The 27803-nt window shown below is 57.6% G+C and overlaps 1 protein-coding gene across 3 annotated transcripts; it reads left to right on the forward strand.

Moving 5' to 3' along the window:
• The first annotated feature begins 601 nt into the window (after positions 1-601).
• TRIM29 (tripartite motif containing 29) lies at positions 602-25644 on the forward strand. Of its 3 annotated transcripts, none has more exons than XM_032472797.1 (10): positions 602-1608; positions 9227-9322; positions 10100-10333; positions 11460-11658; positions 14237-14338; positions 16772-16855; positions 18915-19010; positions 20323-20424; positions 21941-22017; positions 24820-25644. In XM_032472797.1, the coding sequence occupies exons 1-10, from the start codon at positions 802-804 to the stop codon at positions 24880-24882; spliced, it is 1860 nt and encodes a 619-aa protein (XP_032328688.1). In that variant the 5' UTR covers positions 602-801; the 3' UTR covers positions 24883-25644. The 3 variants fall into 3 exon arrangements, with proteins under 3 accessions (XP_032328688.1, XP_006175345.2, XP_032328689.1); XM_032472798.1 differs by having other exon boundaries at positions 603-1608; positions 20326-20424; XM_006175283.3 differs by lacking the exon at positions 20323-20424.
• The last annotated feature ends 2159 nt before the right edge of the window (positions 25645-27803 follow it).

The raw sequence follows: 27803 nt of genomic DNA on the forward strand, positions 1-27803 counted from the left end.
CTGGGTTCAAATCTCAGCTACACCACTTGGCTTAGGCCAGTGACTTATCTTCTTAGAGCTTCGGTTTTCTCATCTATTAAATAGGGCTAATTGAACAGGTTGTTGTAAGGATTAAGTGAGCCCATGTCAGTTCTGTACCTAGCACAGGTGCCTCAAGTTGGCATGCAGGATTCAACAACCCTGCAGCCACTTCACTCCACGTTAAAATCCAAATCAAACCGAACACATCATTTCCTTTAAGATGAGAAGCAACTCCACTGTCTCAAGGCAGGGGATTTTCCTCTGAAACCCAGGCCCGCAGATTACAAGGCTATTTGGCTTGTGTGACCCAATTAATAGCCCTCTGTCCCATGGGCCCTTGCAGACACCTCACCTCCTGCCCCAGGGACCACTCAGCTCAGTGAAGCCTGCCCACCTGTGAGGACAGAGGCGCCCACCTTCCTGATGAGAAGAAACTGCGTCAGAAGGAAAGCAGCCCAACTGGTTGCTGAGCTGTGGAAAATAATTAAACCAGGGGAGAGAAAAAAACCACTTCTTTAAAAAATCAGGTTAGGTATGAATGTGCAGGGCGTGGCCCCCTGTATAATTAGGCACTCTGCTGGCTCTGGGAGCCGCCTGCCTCTCCCGGCCCGTTGTGTCAGGCTCTCCTGCGGCCCCTCCTCTCCGCTCCTCCTCCTCCCTGGTCCCTGTAGGTGTGTCTCGGGCTCTGTGGCAGCCTGTCCCACTCCCGGCTGAGACGCCGCCCGAGAGGTCACCCACCCTCACCTCCAGCGAGCCCGACGCCGACCAGCCCGGTGACCCATGATGGAAGCCGCAGATGCCTCCAGGAGCAATGGGGCCAGCCCGGAAGCCAGGGATGCCCGCAGCCCTCCGGGCCCCAGCGGCAGCCTGGAGAATGCGGCCAAGGCCGAAGGCAAAGAGGCCAAGACCACCAACGGGCACGGCGGGGAGGCGGCCGAGGGCAAGAGTCTGGGCGGTGCCCTGAAGCCGGGCGAGGGGAAGGGCTCCCTTTTCTCGGGAAACGAGTGGCGGCGGCCCATCATCCAGTTTGTCGAGTCCGTGGACGACAAGAGCTCCAGCTACTTCAGCATGGACTCCGGGGAAGGCAAGCGGTCCCCCTACGCCGGGCTCCAGCTGGGGGCCGCCAAGAAGCTGCCTGTCACCTTTGCTGAGAAGGGGGAGCCACGCAGGTCCATCTTCGCGGAGCCCCGCAAGCCCACGGTGTCCATCGTGGAGCCCGGGGAGGTCCGGCGGAACAGCTACCCCCGGGGCGACGCGGGCATCCTCCTGCGCGCCAAGTCGGGCTCCGAGGAGGTCCTGTGTGACTCGTGCATCGGCAACAAGCAGAAGGCCGTCAAGTCCTGCCTGGTGTGCCAGGCCTCCTTCTGCGAGCTGCACCTCAAGCCCCACCTGGAGGGTGCCGCCTTCCGCGACCACCAGCTGCTTGAGCCCATCCGGGACTTCGAGGCTCGCAAGTGCCCCCTGCACGGAAAGACCATGGAACTCTTCTGCCAGACGGACCAGACCTGCATCTGCTACCTCTGCATGTTCCAGGAGCACAAGAACCACAGCACCGTGACGGTGGAAGAGGCCAAGGCCGAGAAGGAGGTAAAGACTCTCCTAAAGGCTCTCCTCCCTCACCGTGTCCTCCGACCTCATCTTCTCCACTGTGGGTTCCCAGGGTCTGGGGCTTAAATCTCTGCTGTCCCTGGTTCTTTTGGAAAATAGTTCTTTCCCCTCTACACCCTCAGGCCGGGAGTCAGAGGCGGTTTGCCAGTCCTCTAAGCCTCAGGAGACAGGCATTTTCTAGATGAGCAAATAGGCGCTTGGAAAAAATGAGGGGCTTGGCCAAGGTCATAGGATAAATTCAGTCAGTCAGGGAATCAGCACTAGATCCTGGGCTCTGTGTTTGGCTGGGTGTTTCTTTTTTCCTTTTTTTTTTTGTTTTACTTAAGGGGAGAGAATTCTTCCCACCTAAGTAAGGCTGGCCCCTGGGGAATGGGTCACTGGCGAGCAGGAGGGAACTTGGGGACCACTTTAATGTCCTTTTTTCTGGCTTTAGAGCTGGCCTTTGCCGTACAGTGGCTTCTTCTTGTTCTGTCTGATCCCCCAGCCAGTCTCTTGACTCCCCCAGTGGCCTCCTTTATCCTTCCCTCAGCCGGGCCCTGGCACTTTGTGCGTCTGGTTGTATGTGGACGTGCCTCAGCCTGTAGGTGGACACTCCTGGCGAGGGCTGGAGTGTGTGTGTGTGGGGATGTGCGTATGTACACACGTGTGTTTTACATGCACGTGGGTGTTTATGTGCGTATGTGGATGTTTGCATGATTGTATATGTGATACGTACGTGGGTTTGCGTGCGTCCTGTGTACGTGGTTACGCCTGCACTTCTGTGGGGAGGAGCGGAGGTGTGCGGAGGCTTGTGAAAGTGGCTCACCTGGAGAGGGTGTGCGGGGCTACAGGCTCGGCTGTGGCTGCCGCCCCCGGCCCTGGAGGGGCTGGGCTGCTCTCTGCTCTACAGCAGCACAGCACCCTGGCCTGGGCAGCCTCCCGCCGGCACGAACCTTCCTGGCGGTCAGTGCAGGGGACTCGAATTTCTGCACCCCTCAGAATGAGGCAGCACAGGAACTCCTCTGTCTCCAGCCTTCCTGACCAGGAGTTTGTGGATCACTCTCTCCTTTTACCCCCTATCCACACCCCTGGGCAGGAGGGATGAGTCAGAGAAGGGGGCAGACTCAAAGATCCTTTCTAGGAGCCTCATTTGGCCCAGGAAAAAGGTGACCCTAATTCCCCAGCTCCCTGACCCCAGCCTGGCTTCATGCTTCATGCAGGGAGATGGAGATGGGGCACCTGGAACTCAGAGTTCATGTTCTAATTCTGGGGCAGGACTCAAAGACACAGTCCTCGCTCTTGAGGTCTCATGATGTAGGTCAGGAGACAGAGCAGACGCACAAACCAGTCTGAGGCGCACCCGCCCAGTTGCATAGCAGCGGCCGTAAGTAAACACCAACTCGCAGAGGACAGAATGCCAGCCTGGATGGAGAATCAGCAGTCTCGTCCGTCTCCTCTCCACCTTGCAGATGGGGACTCAGGCTCAGAGAAAGGAAGGGACCTGTCCAAATTCAGTGCTTGAGGAAGAAGACCCCTGAGTCTCTTCCAGTGTTTGAGAGCAACTTGGGGGGAGGGCGTTGAGGGGGATGGGATTCAGGAGGTGTGTGTATTATTATTATTATCAGGGGAAAATGTCTCATCCACTGGAGTGACTTTAATGGTGGGAGCTTCAGATGATGTGTGTGTGTGTGTGTGTGTGTGTGTGTGTGTGTGTGTGCGTCAGCAGCACAGGTAGGCAGGGGTGGGTGGTGCTGAGCAGCTCAGTGGAGACGGAGATGGAGCAGAGCACATTGTCCAAGCCCAGCTCTGCTGGAATGTCAGACGTGGGGGGTGCTGGCGCAGCGCAGCATCAGGTGGGTTGACGGATCAAAGTGAACAAGCGTGTCAATCCTGGCATTCTTTGGAGGCATCCCCTGCAGACCCAGACCTCAGCCCACACATGTCTTTTTGCAAGGAACCCTGTCCAGAACCTGTTCTGCAGGCTGGTTGGTGGGGCACAGGTGAGGCGATCGCTGCCCTGTCTTGGCTACTTGCGTGGGGCTGTAGACAACACCCAGGGCTGCGGTGCTCTCCTCCTGGGCCTGAGCTCTACCTAGACTCCAAGCAGAGGCAGTGCTGGAGAATGGTGTACCAACATGACGATCCTTCCTCTGCTGGCCCAGGTCAGAATGTTTCCAATTCCACTCCAAAAGCCACGAGGCATTTGACAGCTGTCCTGCGGTCCACCCCTCTGCCGCTGGACGTTTCCTAGGCTGGATTAGATTGATACGACTACCATGTACATATCCATCCCTTCTGTGTCTCATGGCCCTTCCTTCTGTCCATCCCGAGTGCCTTCTGCTGCATCACGGGTCGGGGTGGAGGACTCTTGGCAGAAGGCTGCTTGCTGTGGGGGAGCCTACCTGACCTCTGGACCCATGGGTGGCCCTGCCAGGCGTGGGTCCGAGTGGGCTCTGGGTTGGTAGCCTGGCAAGGCGTGTGGAGGAGCACTCAGCCCAAGAGTGAGGTCCTAGCTCAACAGTGCAGCTCAGGTTCAGCATCTCGGCCACTTTCCCGACTCCATCATTTGGCTTAGGTCATTTTTGGCACCATGGCCTGGGTCTTTGCCCTTCGTCTCATGGCCCAATTCTTCCATGAAGGCTGAGCTGCTGGGCTGCGGGGCATGGGCCTGTCCTTGAGCTCTGGGAGCTGTGCCGGTCTGGGCAGGAAAGCTGTTTGGGTGGCCAGCCATGGCCAGGAGTCGGGGAGAGGAGCCAGGCTAAAGGGCTGGGACCACCTTCCCTGGAGATCTTAAGGGGGAAACTCCTGCTGTGGGACAGGGTGGGTGAGGAAGGAGGTAGAATGACATCTGTGGGCGTTGAGGGGAAACAATGAGACAGAAGAGGTATGGAGACAGGAGGCAGGGAAGGAAAGTGATGGGCAGGCGGGTGAGAGACACCCCAGTCCTTGGGGAGTACATCTATGTGCCGGGCGCTGGCCTAGGCATTTGCACGGTTACTCCCGGCAACAGTCCAATGGGGTGGGAGAAACGGCGCCTATTTCATAGGTGAAGAAATGGGCTCAGAGATGCCAAGAGACTTACCCAAAGTTATACCGCTGGAGAGTGGCAGACCTGGCATTCAGGCTCAGTGTGACCAGGCTGTATTTTCTCCACCATTTTAAACTTTTTTAATTAAAAGAAATTTAAAGTTTTTTCAATTAAAAAATTTTTTTAAATAGAATTGGCAGGGGCTCCTTGGGGATTCTGATTCAGGGGGTCAGGGTCTGGGATCTGTGTTTTTCAGTCTCCCTTTGGGATTCTAACGTGTAGCCAGATTGGAAATCGGGAATCTGGCCAATTTCACCAGGAAGAAACCGAGGCCTGGGGGGTGGAGTCGCTTCTCAAGGGCCCACTGCGGGTCTGGGGGTGGCCTGTGTGCTGCTGTTCCCACCCCATCTTGCCCCTTCCCCGTCCTGACACCCGAGGAAGCAGAAGGAACAGTGAACCCCAATTAAGCAGATTAATCCTGGGTTGTTTGATGTCTGGGTGGAAATGGGGAAATCTATCCAGCATTTCAGATTCTTATCCAGATAATTACCGTTTGTCTTAAAGTACAAATTTGGCAATTAACTGGCTCATTTAGCAAATGTCACAGTCAACGGCCCGCATGGTTAATTCAGGCCAGGGGAAGATCACGACTCCATCTCCCCTCCCCTGGGAGCAGCGCAGGTGCACGTGTCCAGGTGAATGCTCAGGTGTGTCTGCACCTGAAGGCCCCGTCTAGGCTGAGGCATCACCAGCCTCTGGCCTCCCCTCTGCTCTCAGGAAGACCTCTCCTCCCCTAAGGCTGGAAGGATTTCAAGACTGGGTGGTCTACCCAGCGCCCATCCCAGGCACTGGAGCTAGAGGCATCCGACATGGAGCAGTGTGGGAGAAGGAAACAAAGAAGGCATTGAGAGACAGGCCTGGGCAGGGTGGAGGGAGGGAGACAGTGGGTAGGAGGAAGTCAGGAGGGAGGTGTAGATAAGGGCGGAGCTGAGGCCCAGTCAGACATCAGGGGATTTAATCAGATTCCAAGGGAGGAGGGAGAGGGAGAAAGCTGGGGCCTCGGGGGGTGATGGGAAGGGTGCAGGGAGGAAAGGGGGTGACAGGGAAAGAGGCAGAATCACCAGGTTGCACCCTCTGTGAAGTAGGAGAGCCTGGGCAGGAGTGAATGGCACAGTCAGTGTCCTAGGAGATACAGAGAGTAGCCTGGAGGTTGAGATCACAGAACAGGAGCTGAGTCCTGTTGCGTCTTGGCCTTCCCACTTCCTAGCCGTGAGAACTCAGGCAAACTACACAATCTTTCTAGGCCTTGGTTTCTGCATCTGTAAGATGGGATAAAACCGCTTATCTCCACAGGGGCTTTTGCAGATGAGAGGAGAAATGTCGGCACATAGGAGATGCTCAATAAGGCAATTAGCATCCTTCCTTCTCCCACTGCTGCAGGAGAGCCCAGTATTTGAAGGCTCCCTACATTATATTGTTTCCTATATCCTGCCTCTTCCAGCTTTTGTGCAGCCCTGCCAGCAGGGGAAAATTGCCAGGAGCCAAATGGATGCTGGACACATCCCCAGAGGTCTCACCCCAAACGCTCCTCTCCTGACAGGGTAGCGCTCACCCCAGAGGTGAGAACGGACCCCTCCAGCAGCAGAGATTTCCCAGCCCAAGTTCCCTCCTGAGATCCCGCTGTGTCCTGCAGGTCTGGGCTTGCAAGGCCCGCTCTCAGCTGGTGTTGACTTCCCTAGCGCCCCAGAGAAATCAAGAGACCAGTTTCTCCTCTGCCCTGACTGATGCCTCCACCCTCTGCTGTAGACAGCACGTCTCCGTTTTTGAGCCTGCCCTTGAATGTTTCCAGATCAGCCGCCTCTCCCTCTGCCCCTCCCAGGTCACTGACCTCTGGCTCCTGTCTGCAAGCCTCCCCCTTCCCTCCCTGGACCCCAGGGGCTGACTCCCTCTGCCCTTGGCCTAGGCTCTCCATTGTTCTAAACCGCTTGTACTCGGTGCCTTCTTCCTCCCTCTTGGCCAGTGAGTCTGGCTCACATCAGACCTTTCTTTACCTGAAGGCCCCAAACCAGCCCCGCCTCCTCCCCCAACAGCTGCCAGCAGGTCCCCCCACCCAGCATCTCTGCTCACTAGGCTGGCTCCTCCTTCACCTTCTCTAGGCAAACCTCCCACATGAAGATGGTTAACCCGCCCACACCCACTTTAACCTACCTTCATTCTGTTTCCCCTAGTATCCTTCAATCTTCAATTATCCAACATCTAAGCCCCAACTTTGCATCTTCAGCCTAAAGTCTTGTTCTCCCTGCCCCCTGCCACGCACACCTCACTCTATATCCCAACTGTGCACACAGCACACCTGGACCCAGTACCGCGGCACATGCCATCCTTACCACCGACCACCACCAAGACCTCACCTGCTCGTGCCTGCCCACTCCCCTTGCCTCCTTGTGCCCTGCTGGCGTGCCCACCACCCCGTCATCTCCCCTCCCTACCTGGCTCCTGGTCCATGGAAAGTGCCCCACACAACAGTGGTGATGGGACCACTGGTCAGTGCTTTCTCTGTGCCAGGCTCTTTCTAAGAGCCTCACTTGCCTGCTCCCAGTTCATCACACAACCTTGCTGGGAGGCGGCCCTCTTACCACCTCCATGAAAGATGGAGAGACTGAGGCACGGAGAGGTTAAGTTACTTGCAAAGGTCATCTCCCCAGAGGCGGTGGTCACTGGATTCACACCTTTGGACTCCCAGTTCTGGGCTCTGGGGGTCTCCCTCCTAGATGACCCAGGCTCCTTTCATGGAGGGAATGCCCTGCCCACCCTCCCGCCCCCCAAGGCCTGGGGGTGGGAGTGAATGTGCTTTTGTTCTGTTTCCCTGGTTCTGGGTGCTGATGTGGGGGCCCACAGGGTGAGGCTCAGATCTGCCTATCGAGCCCAGGCTTCTCAGGAACCTTCTAGGCTACCGGCTCTGCCAGCCTCTGTGTTCTGGGCTGTTGGCTCTGTCCCATGTGGGTCTGGTTGCCTTTGATCCCAACCCTCCCGTGACCGCATCTATTGACAGCTGACATCACCAGCCCTTGTCCAGAGACCAGGCCAAATCCTCATCCACGACTACTTCTATTCCCCTCTTCTTGACAACCGTTTTGCGTCTCTGGTGATGGCATTTTCCGTGTGGCGGAATTTCCAGCCCACTGCTGATGGGGCACGTGCTTCCTGAGAAGAACTCAGTCTCTTGCCTGGAGAGCCCGGGGTGTGGGCGAGTGGGGGGTGCAGGGGTTGGAACACGGGGCTTTCTGTCCCGGTTCTCCACCAGCTCCTTGGCCCTCTGGGCACTTTCCCAAGAAAGCCAGGAAGCTCTCTCTCCCATCAGTCCACTTCCCTGGCTGTCCGCCCCAGGGACCCATCAGCAACCCCGGCCTGGCAGAGCGTCCAGTGGGTGTGATGTGTGGTGAAGTCTGCACCCAGCTGCTCAGGGCTCCTTGCCAGCGGAACTCACATTCCCAGTGGTTTGTGGTTTCCACAGCTTGACTCTTCTTGTGGGTTCCTCAAGGAGATGGCTGGAGAGAGGTGGGACTCTGTTTTCAAAACCCAGCATAGCAAGGAGATCTTGAGCACTCTGGGGTGTTCTCAGATGCCTTGTGCTTCCTGCTTTTAGACGGAGATCACCCACCTGGCTTCTAATCTGAAAGTTGCTTTGGGAGCACCAGTGGGGAACCTACAGAACAGAAGGGGTGCCTCTTGGCTGAACTGGATTGGCCTTAGCTTCATGCCTTTCCTTTGACTCTGTCATAGCTGCTTTTCAAAGCAGGGCATTTTTCCAATGGAAGGAAACTATTTTTTCATTTCCATCAGAGCTCGCATCCCAGCGCACTCCTGGTAAGTCCTTTTCCCCACCCACCCCGGACCTCACAGCCCATGTCCTCTTCCTGAGCCGAGGTTCCTAGAACATCTCCTTCTCTTCTCTTGTCCATCTTCACCGCCTCATGCACTAGCCTCTCTCCTCCCCCAGGGGCCCTGAATAAAGTCCCGGTCTTGCCCAAACTGCCGACTGCACTTCCTTTCTCACAAACAGGTTTATAGCCGTGCTTGTCCAGGCGGAGTCCCTGCTGGCAGCATCGCAGGCTTCTGCTTGCAACACGGGCCTCACGTCATGTCATAGAAACGCTGCACATTGTTACTGCCACCGGACACTCCCTGGGCTGGGCTGGGTCCCCATTCTCCTCTAAGCTGTTCCGCAGTGGCTCCAGATCCATTGAAAGGAGTGGGAACCCCATTCAGAGCTCCCATCCTGCTCACATTGGGTGGATGGCCTGGCAGAGGATCAGCCCCTATAAAGATGTAACTGGGCTGCCCAGCCCCAGAGCCCTGAGTTTGTGGTGAGATGGCATCTGACTTGTTGCTGGATCCTTGGTGGCTGGCATGATGCCTGGCATATCCGAGGGCCCAATGAGTGTTTGCTGACTGAAGGGCTGAAATGATGTGTGGTGGACCCTCCCCCAGTCTGTCCCCTGGGTGGGCCCGCTCCCTGATTCTCTGGTTCTTTTCCACCCCCTCCTCCTGACCTCTCCTCTGACCCTGACCCTGACCCCTTCCCTGCAGACGGAACTGTCACTGCAAAAGGAGCAGCTGCAGCTCAAGATCATCGAGATCGAAGATGAAGCGGAGAAGTGGCAGAAGGAGAAGGACCGCATCAAGGTGAACAGCCCCCAGGCACCCCCTGCCATGCAGCCTGGAGGAGGTGGGCCTGGGCCCTGTCCGCGGTCCCGGGCCCACCTTTACACCGCACTCTTGTTTCCTCTGGATGCTGTTACCCCCTTCGGCATTTCCACCAATTCCCCTTCTAAGTCTGGGCCAGGCATCCGGGCGAGATGTTGTCCAGCACCTTACGCTCATTTTATATCATCCCATCAAACCCTGGACCAGCTTGTCCTCCAGTGTGTCTTCCAGTGTCCTCCGCTGTCTGTGCTGCCCACCAGACTACCCAGCCACCGAACACCTGCCATTTCCCCTCTACTTGTGCCTGTGTGGCTAGATGTACGCCTGCCATGGTTTGGATACTTGTAAACTACAATCTGAAATCATTGACTCTTGACCCTGGCTACAGAAACAGCCCATCAATTCACTTTCAGAATGATGTTTGGTTCTAGTTGAGGTTTTCCTAACTCCCAGAAGTGGGAACTTCTGGGTCCATGGAGTTGTCCAAAGGTGGAATGATGGCTCACGTCAACCCACCAAAGGGCAGAAGCTTCAGATAATTAAGGAAAGGTGGGCTGTAAAAGCCCCTGGCTGTCTCTATCAATAGATGGCATACCTCAGTGATGTCTTTGAATGAGATTCTTGCCTGAATACGCTTGTGGGGTCGAGGTGGTAGAAATGCCCTCACTCTGTGCTGGGAACCTAAAGATGCACCCACTGGGGAGGTCTTTAAATTACTGAAACCCTCCTTCCTCTTTCCAATTACTCTGGATCCAGAGCTTTACCACCAATGAGAAGGCCATCCTGGAACAGAACTTCCAGGATCTGGTGCGGGACCTGGAGAAGCAAAAGGAGGAAGTGAGGGCTGCACTGGAGCAGCGGGAGCAGGATGCCGTGGACCAAGTGAAGGTGATTGTGGATGCTCTGGACGAGAGGGCCAAGCTGCTGCATGAGGACAAGCAGACCAGGGAGCAGCTGCACAGCATCAGCGACTCGGTGCTGTTTCTGCAGGTAACAATCTACCCCTCCGCCATTCAGTCCCTCACTCCTTCCACCCGCTACCCAGACCCTCATCCAGTGTCCGTCTGTCCATTCATCCATCTAGCCACCATCCATCATCCAGCCATCTATCCATCCACTCGTTCCATCCAAGCTCCATTCCATCTGTCCATTTAACTTTTCCATCCAAGCCATTTCCCTCCCTACTTTAAAGATGGCACACAAGTATCACCTTGTACCAACTTCAATTGATATGTACTAGTAGTGCTCTAGGCTCAGAAAGAAAAAGTTCTGTGCCTGATTTGTGATGCCTGCTTTGGGTATGGGGGGCCATATAAGTGCTGAATATTTGTTATCTTTGCTCTGTCTATTCCTCCATCCATCCTTCCCTCTGCTAGACTGTATTACTGCGTGCCCAATACTCTATTAGGTGCTGTGGAGAATGGAAAGGTGTAAGACATGGTTTTTGCCCTCAAGGAGCTGCATACCAGCTGGGAAGATAAGACACGTACAATTAGAGAACAATATAGAAGTGTGTGTAATTAAGTGACGGAGCGTGTGGCTCAGGAGATAAGTGGAAGCTCTGGGAAGGGCAAGCCGGCTGGGGTGATCTAGGGAAGCTCTGTGGAGGAGGGGGAATTTGAACTGGGTCTTGAAGTCCTGTCAGGATTTGAGAAGGAGGAGGGATTCTCCTGGGACGGGGAAGGAAAGTGAGAAGTGCCAAAGCATAGAGGCAGGACTGAGTGCGTGTGCAGGGGAGGTACCGCCACAACCGACCCACGACGCTGTAGCTCCTTGCATTTCTTTCACTCCCAAATACTTCACAGCTGGTGTCTCTCCCATAAACCCCTACGAAGTAGGCATGATGCACCCAGTTTAAGAGATGGGAGCCATGGAGTCACACATCTGATGCTCGTGCCATCAGGGATATGAGCATCCAGTGGATGTTAGTTGAACCCTTTCATTTTACAGAAGAATAAATGAATGCCCAGTGAGGAAAAGTGGGGCTAGTTAAGGGCAGGGCTGGATCTAGGACCCAGCTCCTCTGGCGCCCAGTGCTGAGTCTGCCCCTGCAGACACGGGTCACCCGAGCTCCTAAAGACCAGGAAGGTTAATGGCTTCTTTCCTTTCCTGGTAGGAATTTGGTGCCCTGATGAGCAACTATTCCCTCCCCCCGCCCCTGCCCACCTATCACGTTCTGCTGGAGGGGGAGGGCCTGGGGCAGTCGCTGGGCAACTTCAAGGACGACCTGCTTAACGTGTGCATGCGCCATGTTGAGAAGATGTGCAAGGCGGACCTGAGCCGTAACTTCATCGAGAGGAACCACATGGAGAACGGTAAGGCCCTGCAGGTGGGCAGGCCCCAGGGCCATGGATGTTTTCTCCCAGGTCAGTTCCTGCTGCCTGGTGCAGGCTGGCATCCAGCCAGCTGGTGCCTCGCTGTCCCCAGCCACCCATCCCACTGAAGGGTGTTTGGACTAGGATACAGGGATGGTACCCCCTTCCCTTGAACTTACTGCCAAAGTTATGCAGCTATTAGAAGGGGACCCCAGGGCAGGGAGCATCCTGGGCACTGGCTGCACAAATGTCTTTTTCCCATGGGTTGTTCTTCCAACTCAGGGATTGGTTTCATTCAGATCTGCATCTGACTGGGGGCCCCAACCCAGCAGCTGTGTGGGTGCTGCCACTTGTAAGGGCCAGACTCCAACCTGGTGGCTTTGCAGGCTCCAGTGGACATGACCTAGAACTGCACCTGCTTGGAGGGAGAACTTGCCTGTCAACCATCACTGTGCTGAGCAGTGTTGAGCCCAGAGGCTGGACTTGGCCTAGTGGCCAGGCTGGGGCACAGTGTGTCTCGGTGACTCACCAGCTCCCCTGAAGCCAGTGTCTCTTCTGAATAACAATGTCTTCTGCAAAGCCAACTGAATCATCTCCCAGAAAGCCTCCTAACATGAGAAACTGTCCCCATTAAGTCCTTTTCCACCAGTCCCAGCCCAGTCCCTTTAGGGCCTGAAGCTGGGCACTTTCCCCAAACCCCACCGGGTGGCCCAGGCCTTGAGGATATGGCCTAATTAATGACTTCCAACTCCAACACCCCAAAGGAAGTAACTCCTGTCTTTGGTCTCTGAAAGGAGCATGTGATTCTTTGGGGGTTGAGAAGTGGGTAACGTGCACAGACAGGCTAGGGCTCAGGGGGTGTATGGACATCTTGGTGATGGTGACACCATAGAGCGTCCCTGTAAGATGTGGGGGACAGTCAGTCACACCTAAGGGCAGATGAGCCATTGCATCAAGATAATCATTTGGCTTTGAGTAGCACTCAGATCCTGAAATCTTCCTGATGACAGTGGGGATAATGCTGATGGTGACGGCCCACAGTGACGGGCCTGAGTGCAGGCTCCGTGTGAGCTCCTCACTTGCCTTACCCTAGTCTCCTTGCAGGATGTACTGCCTTTCACAGATGAGAAGGCAGAGGCTCAGAGGAGGAGCTATTCAGAGGGCACAGAGCTAAGCAGGGTGAGCTGGGTTTCACACTGCTGTTCAGTCCCATGCATCTTCATATCCGAGATGCTGCTGAGGCTGGTGGCCGTGTAGAGGAGTTGAGAGTGTGATGATCACAGCCCCTGGGGTACAAACCTGGTGGGGGATCCCCTTGGCTAAGGTCTGGCCAGACCGGTGAGGATGGCCCTGACTTAGTTGGGGTGGCCTGTGAGCCTTGCAGAGACCCCCCACCTCCTGCTGCCCGCCCACTGTGCCATTTCTAGGTCATGATTGTGTTGGCGGGGTCCTCTGCGCAGGTGTGGCCCTGTGCCCTGTATACGGTGTGCAGGGAGGCGGCCGCCAGGAGCAGTGTGGGTGCAGCTGATGTCAGCTGCCCTACACCTCTGCCTGGGACCCTGGGCCTCCGTGTTGGTGTTTTGTCACTTTTGTGTCACTGGGAGTGTGTCTGGCTGTGGGAGATGGGGGATGAATCAGACCGCGCAGTGACCATCCTCTCTTCCTTCATGGCAGCCTGCCCACCAGACCCAGGACTCAACCCCACTGTCAAAGACCCCAGGGGCCGAGAGGAACCAGACCACCTTCACCCTGGGCTTGGCAGGGAGGGAGCTGGGCCCACACCTAGCAGGACACTTGTTTGGCCCCTGCTCGGCCCACGTGTTGGAGATGTGGGATAGGGGTTGGAGTCATTCACTCCTCTTGCCTAGGAGAGAGGGAGAAGGGCAGAGGGAAAGCAGACGAGGAAGCAGCAAGAGAAAGGAACGGGGTGGAGGGCGGCTGGGGGAGGCAAGTGTGGAGCCACAGATTTGTCTGAGTTCAGGGCTCTGCTGGTGGGGGTAGCGGGGAGGGAGCAGTGACCCTCCAGAGCAGCTCACGCCCCTTGCAGAGGCTCAGCTAGCTTGATCTCTAGGCATGGAGGCCAACTCTGAGTCCCCATTCCACCCCCTGGGCTGCCAGCAGTGGCTGGGACAGAGCCAGGAAGTAGGGATGGGGGCTCAAACCCCAAATCTGCCCTTATTGGCCATGTGACATTGGGCAGTGGTTCCATTCACCTCCTGAGCCTCAGTTTCCTAATCTATCACGTGGGGATCTTCATACCAGCCCAAGGGTTGATGTACACATCAAACAAGAGACGGAGCGCAGGAGCGCCTTGTAAACTGCAGAGTGCCGTGCACACTGTCCCACACACAAGGGCCAGTCCCAGGGAGGGTGGATGGCCCACCGCAGACCCTCTCTCACCCCTCAGGAGCTCGGGGGCAGAGGGGATGCTGGGCAGGGTGCCCTGAAGTTGGGGACCTCGCCTCTCACTGGGACAGAGGGGCTGTGGGCTGACTCAGTGGAGCCCAGCGACGCCTGCTGTGGGTCAGCCCCTCCTCCCCACCTGCCCCTCCACTGACCTGACCTCTGTACTTCCCAGGGGGTGACCATCGCTTCATGAACAGCTACAGCAACAGCTACACGAGCGAGTGGAGCGCCCCGGACACCATGAAGAGATACTCCATGTACCTCACGCCCAAGGGTAAAGGAAGGGAGAGGATCATGCCGCGTGGTCCACGGGGAGGCTCAGCTGGGTTCCCCCACGGTGACCTTCGTGGATGCCCCCGGGGAGGTCCCGGTGTATACCTGTTTCCCAGTGTAATGAACAGCTCCTCCCTCCGGCCTCAGTCTAGCATCTGCTCACCTGTGATTCAGGCAGTCCCCTCAGCCCACACCCTCTTCTCTCCTTCCAGAGGGTCTCCTGGCTACTGGTCTCACCCACTCCCATCCGCCAGACTGAGCTGTGTTTCACTTCCCCTTGGGTTTTTGTAGTCCTGTGGTAGGGCTGGCTCCTCCAGAACCATCCTGCTCTTCAAGACAGGAGAATGGATGGCTGGTCTTTTAAATTCCTCAGCCCTCCCTCTCAGGAGGCCCAGCCTGGGGGGCGGCGGCCAGGTGAGGGTATAGACCAGCGCCTGCCAGTCCTTGCCCTGGGGCAGCCTGTCACATTCTTTGGGGCCAGAAACAAACCACAGCAATGTCCGTTACATAAGGGTGGGTGTGCCCGGTGGAAGGAGGGGTGTGTGCAGGTGTGTGTGTTGGGAGGGGATCAGAAGAAGAGAGGGTGTGTAGGGAAAGGGGAGAAAGAAGACACGGGGGAGATGCCAGGAGCCAAGAGTGGGGAGCCCTGAGGTCCTGCGCACTGACTCACACACAGACACAGTGGGAGGGCCCCGGGGATCTGGAGAGATGAGCTCAGCAGAGAGGAACCTCAGCTGCCCCACCCAGTTTGAAAACAACACCTGGGCTTCCGGGGAGGCAGCTGGCCCCCAGGGCCCCCGCCCCACATTCCTGGTTGGGGCCAGGTCCGGGCTGGCCAGTCCTACCCCCTTTCCTCCCCCAGGTGCTGTGTTTTGCGCCTTGTTCTGTAAGAGGCTGAGCTGCACTGACCAGCCATCCCAGCGTCCCTGGCCCCGGCTTGGGCCCTTCTGGCTCCTCATCTTCTGAGTTCCAGACCTTGACCTGGCGTTGAGCCCCCCAGCTGGCCCTTGCTTGGCTCGCCTGCTCTGCAGAAGATGGAGGGGAGCAGAGCAATAATGAGGGGTTGAGGAAAGAGCGTGGAGCTCCCCCAGATGTCACTCAGAGAGCCAAGGCCCGGACACCCTGGGCTGGTAGCTGCCCCCTCACTGTCTCCGTCTGAGAAGGAGGAGGTTGGACTCAGCTGTTAGGAGAGCTTCCAGGTCTGTCACTGTAAGTCAGGCTGTGACATTTGTAGGTAGAAGAAAAAACAGGTTCTTCTGGTGTCTCCGCCCTTGTCCTGGGGACAGGAGGGAGGAGGAAATCTGCCCTCTGGGAGCTCCCAGGCTGGGGATGGAAGCAAGGGATGGGCCAAGGAGAGTCAGCGAGGAGTCACGAATCAGGGCCACCGAAGGCCAGTGGCCTGAGTCTGGGAGCCCTAGGACAGTGGGATTGGGCAGTGAGACTTTCCAGGAGAGGTTAGTGTCCAGGCTCCCTGAAGCAGGGGCCATGTGCTCGGTAGAGGGCATGGCTGTGATGGGCAGAAGGAAGGACAGCAGGTGCAAAGGTTTAGAGAAGGACCAGCACCTCGGCCAGGATGGGAGTGAGGGCGGATTAGGCAGGAGGCGGGGAGCCGATGAAGGACTCGGACACCTGTGGGTGGCGCGTTGTCCTCATCTGTAAAGCGGAAGTGTGGAGCCCACTCTGCCTTCCTCCCAAGGCTGTTGTAGAGCTCGAATGGGGGAGGAGGGAGACACCTGTGCTGTTTGGGGGCTGTCCCTGCGGGAGCGTCCCCATGGTGGAGGAGGTGTTCCTGGCACCAGCTCATCAGGTGCCTGCAGGTGGCGGCCCTCACTTCTCCAAGGGCACAATGCCTCTCCTCCCCAACGGCGGCCATGGCCCTCCTTCCTCACGGGCACCCCATTTCCCAGCCTCTGGGGTGTCAGTCACACAGGGCCTGGCTCAGGAGGGAAGCGTTGCTTTTCCAGCCTCTGGTGACCCTCAAAGCCCCCAGATAGGGTAACCACACATCTCGGTCACTCCAAGACTTTCCAGGTTTACTGATGCCATTGAAATAACTGTTTTGTTTTGTTTTGTTTTTTGCAGTGGGGAGGGTAATTCGGTTTATTTATTTATTTTTTAACGGAGGTACTGGGGATCGAACCTCGGACCTGGTGCATGCTAAGTGTGTGCTCTACCACTGAGCCATGCCCTCCCCCGTTGGCATAACTATCAATAGCACCCCTTTCACTCTCGAAAGCGTCTCGATTTGAATGGTAAATGACGCGGTCACCTTATCCGCGACCCAAGGGAGCTGTCTTGGTGGTAGAATCCAGGTCCTGGGATAGGCAGTAGGGGCTGTTTGTGGGTGTTACACCCCTCAAGTTAGAGCCACAGGCCCCCAGCTGAGCCAGGCCCACCTCTCTGTGATGACAGCCCCTCCTTGTGTGCCTCACAGGTGGGGCCAGGACGGCGTACCAGCCGGCATCCCCCAGCCGCCTCACCAAGGAGAAGAACTTCAACAATCTCTATGGAACCAAAGGTAGGAGGTGGCGTGTTTCGAGGGTGGGCAGGGCCTGTGTGGGGGCCCCGCAGGCAGGGGTGGGGAGCTGGGATGGGGTGCGGAGGGGAGGGGTCCTACGAGCATCAGGTGTGTGTGTGTGTGGTTTGCACGTGTGTGTCTGTGTCTGTGTGTGTACATGTGTGTGACATCCTTAGGCTGAGGAAAGCCTGCCGGGCACGCCAGCACCACTGGAAATCCCTGAGTCCACACGATCTTCTCCCTGAAGGATGAGTCAGGGGAAGGTGGACCCCGGGGTTAGATGTGGGGACCACCCTCAGGACCTTTACTGATTTGGGTGGGATTCCTGTGTCGGAAAGTCACACAGTGGTTAAGACAGACCAGTGCAGCAGTAAATGAGAAGTCAGGAGCCGTACGAAGTGGGCTGTCCCTGGAAACCCAGGAGATATTGCTGCCAGTGAGGCGAGCGGGGAACAAGCCATTAAGACCCAGAAGAGGTCACGTTGGGGTGGAGATGCGGCTTCCCCAAAGAGAGCTGCCAAGTACAGGGTCCCCTCTGCCCGGAGCACTGAGGGCACCACTGTGCTGGGGGCAGGGTTGAGCCCTGGATAAGCCCAGATTTCAGGGGCTCCTGGGACATGCCAGCCACGTGCAGGGAGGGCAGGGACTGGGTGAGCTCCACCAGGGCCCCCCTCAGACACAATAGCAGGAGGTCTGAAGAGGCGAGGAAGGGAGTGAGGGTGCTCTGCAGTGAGGACAAGGCCCCCGGAGGTCTGGAGTTCCGGGCACCGTAGCCAGGCCTCTGTGTCCAGGGTTGGGTTCACGTTGTTACCACCACAGGCTGTGAGCTCCGCGAGGGCAGAGGCTGGGTCTGTCCTGTTCCCTGCTGTGGCCCCAAGGCCCAGAAGGAGGAACTCGGCAAACATTTGCTGCACGAGAGGAAGAGGGGACAAATGAATGGGTGAAAGAAACGGCAGGTGTATGGGCCCTCGGAGCCTTGGCTAGAAGTGCTCTGTGAGGCTCCTGCTACAGAGCCGGCCTGAGATCCCTGTGGGAGGGGGTCCATGATGGGGCAGGCGGCCAGCCCCAGCCGTCTCTGACCACCGGCCCGCTGCAGGCAGCTGCAGAAGATCGCCAGGGCTGGTGGGCTCCGGTGTGGAGTGAGCTTGACTGAGGGCAGCCCCCCACACTCTGGGCTGCCGAGAGGGAGGCGCTGGGGGCTGCATGGAATGCCCTGGTGGTACCCCTGCTATTCCTTCCACGTCGTCCCCGCAGCCTCTTTCCCTCTAGACTGCAGGGGCGTACTTGCAAATGGACACGTGCAGCCGATTCAACTTGGCAAACAGAATTTCAGGGCTTGTATCAGCTGCCGCCGTCTCCAAGTTCTAGCGCGTTTGTACTTACTTGTTCCTTTGCTCATCGGTTCATCCATCAGCCGTACAATGAGCACCTTCCAGGAACCAGGCTGGCTGCCAGGCTCTGGGTGTGATGCTGGGTCAGACGAGCATAACACCTGCCCCCACGGAGCCCACTGGGGGAGACGGACCATTGAACGTGCAATTACAATGTGATGCAGGGCAGGGGGCTGAGACACACGCAGACTTGGGAAGCTGACACCTGAAGACCCGGCACAAGAACTTGCTGAGCCGGGTGAGCAGGTGGACTATTCTAGGCAGAGGACCTGGTCTGTGGGAAAAGCCTAAGGCAAGAGAGAGCCTGGTGTGTGTCAGGAACTCAGCGCAGCCTGGTTGGAAACTTGAGTGATGGAGAGGAGGAGATGGGGGGAAGCCAAGAAGTAGACGCAGTGGTGAGGGGTGGGGCAGCAGCTCACTGAAGAGCTAAGGGCTGTGTTAAGGACATTGTACCTTAATCCAAGGGACAGGATGACACTTTATAGTTTAGAGGGAGAGCTTAGATGGCAGGAAGGACTGGCTGGAGGCATGATGGGTGGCAGCCCAGCAGCATCCTGGCTTGAGACATGGTGGGGGCTGGAGAGATTCACAGAAATGGCCACTTCCCGGCCTCTGTCATCCCCCATGCCCGGCTGCTGAGGGCTGACACCTCTTTCTTTCCCCACCAGGTAACTACACCTCCCGGGTCTGGGAATACTCCTCCACTGTTCAGAACTCCGATGACCTGCCTGCCGTGCAAGGCAGCTCCTCCTTCTCCCTGAAAGGTGAGCTCCCCTCTGTCCGACTCTGCTTTTCCAGGTGCCCTGCAAGCCCTGGGGCCTTGGTCTCTGATCACCAGTCCCACCTTGTAGGAGTCAGAGCCTTGCCTCCATCACATCTCTGCTGTCCAGGAGGGCTGGACCACAGCAGCATTTCTCAGAGCTTGACCACCACACTCTGGTCTCTCAGGATGCACTGTGATACAGGCCTCAGGGTCAGGGAGGTGGTGACATGCCACAGCCTCTACATTCCCCACCCCAGACATCCCCAGGGTACTTCCATCAGGCTTAACTTCTGAGTCTTCCAACTGCAGAAATCTTTAATTTTGTCGCCCAGTGGCTCCCAGCCTCTGCTGACTCTAGAATCCTGTGGCCACATTTATCAGCATTCCACGGAGCCAGAGTCCTGCCTAGTGCCCTTTGGGACAGGCAGATTGCATGACCTCTACGATCTCCCAAGTCTGATTCTGTCCCCCAGAGCAATTCTGACACGTTTGAGTGGTCAAAACTGGGCCAGACCCAGTTTTGGGTCCCACATTCCTTCCGAAAAGTCCAAGGGGCAGCTCTGGTGGGCTGTGGTAAGAGAAGACCTGTCTGTCTTCTAGCCCGCAAGACATCTGGCCACGGGTGGGTGGGCTCAGGGGGAGGGAGTGGGAACAGGGCTGTGCGGGGCAGACAGACCCCCAAGCAGTGGCCTCAGGCAATGGCTTTATCATCCAGCTGTCCCTTCCGGATTGGATCCCAGCCGATGCCCAGCATGGGGACTCTTGGAACTACCAGCAGGGGGATAAGATGAGAAGGTCCCAGCCTGCGGGATTCCCAGGCCTGGAAAGCTCTGGGACTTGCCTTGGCCTGTGTGGCTTCCAGCAGATCCTCTCTGCTCTCTGGTCAAGCTTGGATCAAAGGCCACCCAGCAGGGAGGACGGCCACCCTTAGCTGTTAATTGGAGTGTTAATGCTCCCCAGAATCTCCCTGTTGGCCTGCAGAGCCTCCAAAGGGGAAGGCTTTGGCCTAGGTCTGCCCTCCTCAAATACACTAGGACCCTGGGAATAGCCCAGGGACATCTGTTGTCACCATCACACAGATCTGCTCACCAGATCCGCTGGGGGTGGCCGTGGATGGGGGTTCTGGGCAGGGGCCACCGGTATGGGAGGACTGACCCCACCTGCATCTACTCTGGGGGTGGGGAGGAGGCAGGGAGTATGCTCAGGGCGCTGGGGAGGGCTGAGCAAGGGCTCTGAGAGCAGCAGCGCCCACGGAATGTGTGGCTCCCTCTGGCCCCTCCTGGGACCAGCGCTAATGCCTCTCTCTCTCCCAGCAGGCACTGGGAAAGTCCCCTATCAGTTCACCACCTTGGGACAGGCCACCACAGAGTTTTCCAAACCACTGGACGGCAGTGGGCTGTTTAAAAATAATCCTGGTACCTGCCTGTTTTGCATCCCCCAAACCCTTCTCTCTCCCACAGCAGGGCAAGTGGGACATCCTATGGGGCTCTCTGCCACTTCTAGGGTGTCCTGGTGCCTCCTCCCAGAGCCTCCTGGAAGAGGATGCATGCCCCCACTCTGCCATCCTTAGCCCACCCTCCCCTGGATTCTGCCTGCTGTATAGGCTGGTGTCCTGGACCACTCCCCTGCCCCATCCCTGTCCCCGTCTCTCTCATGGCTTACCTGGGATTTTCTTTCTGGGAATTGAGAAGTGAGACTTGAATTCTCCCCTCTCAACCTCCCATCAGGACCTGAGGAACCTCTCTTCTCAAGGCTGTTCCCACCCCTAGAAGCAGGGAGACACTGGGTTCTCTGCTCTGTCTCCCCGTCTTGCCAAGTGCCAGCCCCGGGGAAGGGCCAGCTTCGCTGGCAGCCTGGCAGCGCTGCAGGTGGTTTCTGGGCCTGACCAGCTCGTCCACCATACAGCAGGCCAGGGCGTCTCCAGCCGGCTCCTGCCAAGGACAGACCCTGTTTCTTTCTTGAGCTTGTCTAAATCCAGGTCACAGCCTGCTCCCTCCCAGGCACCACTGCCGGTGTCTGCAGCTGAGCGCTGACACGGAGAGGACTTTTCACAATTCTGTGGACCGGAGCTCCTTACAGGTCCCACTGGGCTGCTTACAGGTCCCACTGGGCGGGGAGGTGGGCGCAGGCAGCGCCGCCCAAGACCAGCGCCTTCGGGACCAGGCCCAGACAGTGCCCACGTGCTCCCAAGCCCTTGGGCTTGCTGTTTTAACCCTGGATTGCTGCCATACAAATGACTCCCCCTCTCTGGGCCCCAGCCTCCTGCTTGTGAAGCAGGGAAGAGGAAGCAGAACTGGGCAGGAGGAATGTGAGGATGAATTTTAGAGTCCAGCAAACCTGGGTTCAAATGCTGCCCACTGATTATCAGCTGTGCAGCTCAGGGCAACAGAAACAGGGAGAGCCCATGTGGAGTCCCAGCATGGTGTTTGGCACGAGCAGGGCCAGTGAATAGGGGGCGTCATCTATGCAGTGCGGGGGTCGGGGAGGTGGGCAGTGGGGTTGGGGGGTAGTTGGAATGAGCACCTCCTGGTGGAAATCCTGGCAGGTTGTGCTTATAAAGTGGCTTTCCAGGACTTTGGGGAGGGAAGGGGTCTATGTTGTGAGCCTTGGGGGAGAGGGGGGAATTCCTTGCAAGTAGTATGATCCTGACCTGGATTTGGGGGTGACAGTCCTCTGCTGCCTGGCCCGGCCCACCTGGCCTGCTCCTCCTCCTTCTGTCTGCCTTGGTGCCTCTTCCCTTTGGCCCGCCTCCCTGGGAGTTTTCATGTCGACCCCCCTGGCTACTGCACGCCTCTTCAGGGATGGCTGCACTTGGTGATGGGCTGGATGGAGCTTGGCGGCCACTTTGCAGATGGCGTCTGTGCTGCTCCGGCCCTGGGCCCTGACCGCCAGCCCGTGCTCTCTCCTGACCCCAGCCTCTTGTCTCCCCAGGTTACCCCTCCCTCATCAGGAGCCAGAGCCCCAAGGCCCAGCCTCAGACTTGGAAATCTGGCAAGCAGACCATTCTGGTGAGTGAGGGCCACCAAGAGAGCCTGCCTGGGCACTGAGCATGTCCAGAATGGGCATTGAATGGGGCTCCCAGGGGCAACCGGCCACCACTTGCCCAGGGCCTGTGGGAGGATGGTCTCTGGGCCATTGGGATGGAGGGAGGAGGCAGCAGTGGCCTGAACACCTGGGTATTCCGAAGAGCAGTAAAGAAAGACCCAGGGCTACTAGGCAAGGGGCTTGGGTAAGCACATGCTTTCTGGGCCTTAGTCATTTAATCTGTAAAGTGGGCAGCCCTGGTTTCTTTTTTTATTTGCAAATGGTTGTTGGGCCCCTATGCTTATGGAATGGTGTCCCGGCAACACCAGCTGAGTCCAGGGGACAGGTATCCTGGAGATGAGTCCCATTTCCTGGGGGCGAGTCTCCAGCTCTGACAGCATGGAGGCCATCTGGATGATAGTGCAGGTGAGGCATTGGCTGCAAAATTAGGAATAGATATATTTAGGGTTCAATGGCTAGTGACCCTGAGTTGGGGGCATGAAAGGGCAGCGCTAGAGGGAAGCACGGTTTGGGGGTCCAGCCACCTGCTGGCTGCGGAGTCCCGGGTGAGTCAGATCCCTCTCTGGGACTCTTCTTTACTGTATAATGAGGGATGAGGCGATCTCTCGTACCCTGTAGACTCGTCTGAGCCCTGCCCGAGGCCTCGGCGATCAGGGGCTGTTCTTCACGTGCTATGACTCCACCTCCCCGAAAGCTCTCTCCTGAAGGCCAGGCCCTGCTGAAGGAGTCAGCCAGCTGCCCTGGGATGTAGGTGGCACCAGCTGGGCACGGGGGCTGGAGCTCAGTGTTCTCTTTGCACTTGGAGGTCAGAGCAGGGAGTGGGGATTTGCTCCCGGCTGCGGTGACTGGGCTGGCTTAATTGGAGGGACTCGTTAATTTGCTGGCGATGGAGCTAAGTGATGGTGTGTGTAATTTGAGCTGGGCCCAGGGGCACTGCAACAGCAGGACTGCAAAAAGCAGATACGGAGAGAAAAGGAAGGTTTCTATTCTTGGGTTCGGTCCTTCCCCTCCCTCCCACGTACTCTCCCACCCTCCCAGAACCCGGGTCCCAGGAAACAAGGCTCATCACCACCTTGAGACACCTGGCAGGGCAGGGTTCAGGGGAGCTCAGCTGGCATCCAGCACTGCTAATGTGGAAGGATGCCAGCCTGGGAGTCAGGACGCAGGGGGCCTGGCCCGAGCCCTCTCACCAACTTGCTGTATGAGTCATTCTTCCTCTGTGCCTCAGTTTCCCCATCTGTAACATAAGTAGGAGGGCCTAGATGATTTCATAGCTTTCTAACTTCCATGTGCTGTGACCCTGAGCCAGGGAGGACGCAGGGGTGTGTGTGTGTGTGTGTGTGTGTGTGTGTGTGGGCAGGAAACAGCCTGCCCTGATGCTGTGCCCACCTGCCATCCTGGGCTCTTAACAAAACTGCACCATTCACTGACCTGCGATCCATTTTATTGACCCAGCCTTCCTGTAGGAAAGCCTTCAGCCATTTCTGGGTCTATTCACTTTGCCTTATTGATTACTTTGGGGTCCAGGCTGTAAGTAAGGGCTCAGGAGACCTGGTCCAGGCCCTGGTCTGCCCCAGAGGAGCTGTGTAACTTTGGCTATGTCTTTCCCTCCCTGGGTCTCCATCAGTTCCACTGTTTTAATAGGTAGTTTAACCAAGGTCTGAGCTAAGGACTCTCAGCCCGTCGTCCTGCTGTGGACCAGACGTAGGCAAGGAGCTACTATAGATACAAATTTCCAGGCAGGCAGGGCCAGGGGCAGGGCTGGGATCACTCTTGGGGGTCTCCTGTATTGGAACCAGTGGGATGTGAGGTGGGCCCAGGCTCTGACCCAGCTCAGGGGCAAAGCCACTTCCAGAGACCTCCCTAGAGGCCAAGGGTGCTTGCGGGGGCAAGTGGTGGCTCAGATGTGCTCTTCCGTCGCAGCCTGGCAGGCAATTTCTCAGCGCCCTGATGAAGTGATTGGGAGGAGAGGGGAGCTCTGATTTTGTGAAATTGCTGTGGGACGTAATACACAGGGCTGGCAGGAAAGTTGTCACCGGCGCTGTCCCAGAGATGCTCCCTGAATCCCGATGAGGAGGCCGGGTTGAAAGAAGCAGAGGGGCTGGGGTGGGAGGCCCCTCAGTCTGTGTTGGGCTGGGATGGTGGTCTGTGCCCCCTGCAGCCCCTCTGTCAGGGAGGATAATGCAGGGAGCAGAGGCCAACACTTGAAACTCAGAAGTGTTGCACTGACACGTGGGGGTGGGGGTTGAGCTCTGGAGCCAGACTGCTGGGGCTCGAATCCCAGCTCCTCTGCTTACCAGCCGGGTGACCTTGGGCAAGTTGCTTAGCCTCTCTGTGCCTTGGTTTGCTCATGTATAAAATGAGTATGATAATAGTAACCTGCTTAATTGGGTGGTTGTAAAAATTCAGCGAGATCATCTACATAAAGCCAGTGAGTGTAGTTCTGTAGAGCAGAAAACGCTACCAATATTAATACAGAATGGGAGCTAGGATGCTGGGAGGGGAGAGACAGTGTGAGGAAGCTGAGGTTCAAGCTCGCCAGTTGACTGATGGAATGAATTCTAATTAGGATGTGAGCCCAGGACTCTATAGCACTGGGGCCCGACCCCAGTCACAGGGGAGGTGGAGCTTGCGGGAGGCCACGGGCCCCTAGAATTGTTGGGGTTCAGACCACAGCTGCTTCCCAGGGGAGGGGCAGGTGCAGGGGTCTGGCTGGCTGCTCCACTGCCATCCCACCTCCCTAACTGCTCTTGTCTCCCCCGCAGTCACACTACCGGCCATTCTACGTCAACAAAGGCAACGGGGTCGGGTCCAACGAGGCCCCGTGAGTTCCAGGAAGGCGGGAACGAGGAGCCGCCACCCGCCCTCCCCACCGGCCCTGTGGCTCTTGCTAATCTTCTCATCTGTGTGTGGTGGGGGAGCCTGCCCTGCACTTGCCCTCCCCCAGCCCTCAGCCCGCTTCTCAGGGCCACCTGGCCTGCCCCCTCCTCCCCATTAGCCACGCTCCATCCAGGAACGCCCCACTGCTTTGTGACTCACGGTCACCGTCTTTCCTGCGCTCAGAGGCCAACCCTCACAGGCATGCAAGATAGCGGGCTTCTCTCCCCTAACTCACCACCCTCTCCTCTTGGCTGGGGTGGTTGGGGCCAGTGGTGGGGGCCCAGATCGTACCAGCCTGCCTGCCCTGCCCAGGCCCCTGCGGTCTTCAGGCCCGTTGGCCATTTCTCTCCAAGCCCCGACTGCGCGATGCGGTCAGTAGGAACCTGGCCACGACAGCTGCCCATGTCCCATCCACATGGGCCCACTTCTTCCCAGCAGCCCGCTCCCCCCCAGGAAGAAGACTGGCCCCGTGTGCCCTGCTCTGGTCCCCCCACCAAAGCCCAGGCTGGCAGCACCTGGAGCTCTTGGACACTGCAGAGGGAAACCTCAGTGTCTTGGCATCATCCTGCCTGGCCTCGGGTCCCCCCACGTCCACCTTGAGTCCACGGTCCCTGAGGACCCGCTCTCCCAGCTGGCAGGATGATCTTCACCAAAATACACCTTTCTTCTACCTGCTGAGATGTTCCCTTGACAAGATCTACTCCACCCATGAAAGCAGCCACTGGCCCAGGTGCCCTGAGGGAAATGGAATTTACCCATGGAATTCCATTAGTTTTATAATTTTGTTTCTCCTCGGCAATGGGAAGTGAGCTGGCCGGTGGGAGCGTGGTGGGGCTGGTAACCACCGGTGCTTATTTACAAGGGTGCCTTGCCCCTGCCTGTGCCCTCGTCCACTGCCCCCATCATGGTCCTCCTCCTCCTCCCTCTCCCTACCCTCCATGTTGCATGTTGTCACAGGGCCCAGGGGCTGGAGAGGAGCCCAAAGCAGCAGCAGTGAGGCGGGGGTCACCTCTCCTCTCACCGCCCCCCCTCCCAAGGGCCCATGGGGGCTACAGGGAGAGGGGCCAGCTAGCAGGGGTGCGGGGGAGGGAGGGGGAGGGGTGGGAGGGGTGGGAGGGGAGGGAGACACTCAGCTTTGGGCTTCCCCTCCTGAATAAACCATTGGTCGCTCACTTCTTTGTATTGAACACGCGTTTCCTGGAGGGTCACCAGAGGGACCGGCTGCAGTTCTTCTGGACACACTTTTTCCACCTCTGCTGAATAGGTGGTCCTCTCTCCTCTTTTCTCCAGAGACACGGCTCCTTTGGGTTTCTCTCCCACCCCTCCCCACCCACCCCCACCTGACCCCTGGGGGCAGTGCAGGAGACTGGACCTTTCTGAAACAGGCCTCCGTTAACAGTGAGCAGAAAGGAAGACAGCGGGGTAGAGTCTGGGGGATACGCTGAATACCCTGAGGGCTGTGAGAACTCTGACCCCCGGGCCAGCTTACCCTGAGTCCCCAGAGGGGAGCAGGGCCCAGGAGCGGCTACAAAGAGGCTGAGGTGAAGGCCGAGCAGAGGCTTCAGACCCGAGAGTCTTCATAGCAGTAGGAGGATTTCCTGGGCAAGGGGGTCACAGTCAAGCCCTAGCAGGAGAGTCCAGCTCCCGAGGATGGGGCCGTCCTGCGCTTGGGCCATGGAGGAACAAGACGAGGCCTTCCAGTCCCTGGGAAACCAGAGAGGCCTGGGGGGCAGTCAGAGAAGGCTTCCTGGAAGAGGCAAGCAAGACAGAAGGAAGCGGCTTGGCAGGGAGGGAAAGAGGGTGCAATGAAATCACACCCTTCCTCCTGGTATGGCAGGGACCCTGGGGCCCCTCCATTCTCAGGTCCTTCTTTGCTCCCCACCAGGGGCCAAATGACACCAGAGAAGCAGCACCCCGTCCCCCACTCACCCAGTAAAATTACCTAATAAGCTCACTGCTGGTCCATCACGGAGGGCAACACCTTCTTCCCCTCCCCACCCTGCTAGGCCAGGAATTTGGAGATGCAAACCAGCAGCCAGACTTCCCAGAATGGGAACAGAGGGAAGCAGAGGAAGGAAGGAAGGGAAGGTGGAGAACCTTCCAGCTTCGGCAAGAAGGAGGGCCTACCGGGAGCGGGAGTGGCGAGCTCCAACCCCCAGAGCCCTCCAGAGATCTGGCAGCATCCCTGGGGCTGGCTGCTGCTCCCTGCAGCCCTGGGTCCTGGTTCCAGGAGCAACTCCCCCTGAGGAGTGTCCCCTCATCCCTAGCAGCTCCTTCTCAGTGGGCAGCCAGTGCTCTGCAGCCTCCCTGACCTTCTGCAGGACCCGCAGTCCCTGTGGCTGGGATGGTAAAGAAAGTCGCTCTCCTGGGCTCCAGGGATGCCCAGACTCTCTGAGAAAGGCCCTGGTTCCCCATATGAGGGGCGCTTCCCCAAGCCACCAGCTCCAGAGGAGGGGACAGGGACGCAGGTCCCGCTGAATTCCCCGGGCTGAGAGCCATGGGGGCAGCTGGGCCCCTGACTGTTTGAGGCCTGGGTGTCACAGGATGCAGTCATCTGAAGCCTGGAGGCCAGCAAGGTGGGAAGACAGGACAGCAGGGTCTGGGGGCCCTGGGCCCTCTGCTGGGGCTGGGGTGGGGATGTCCCCTGAGCACCGTGCTCCCCCCACCCCTCCCCACCAGTTCCATAACCATCAGAGCTGTGATCATAAAGCAGTCAGGGGAATCCTTTCTTCCCACTTCTTAGAATGGCTCCCTCCTCAGCACGAGGGAAAACATCAGGACGACTGCAGGGAACGTCTCACCCCAGAGCGGGAGGAGGAGAGAAGCAAGACTCCATTTCTGTTCTTGCTCCTCTCAGGTCCATGTTCCC

Source organism: Camelus ferus, chromosome 33, assembly GCF_009834535.1.
Source record: "Camelus ferus isolate YT-003-E chromosome 33, BCGSAC_Cfer_1.0, whole genome shotgun sequence".
NCBI classification, from domain to species: Eukaryota; Metazoa; Chordata; class Mammalia; order Artiodactyla; family Camelidae; genus Camelus; species Camelus ferus.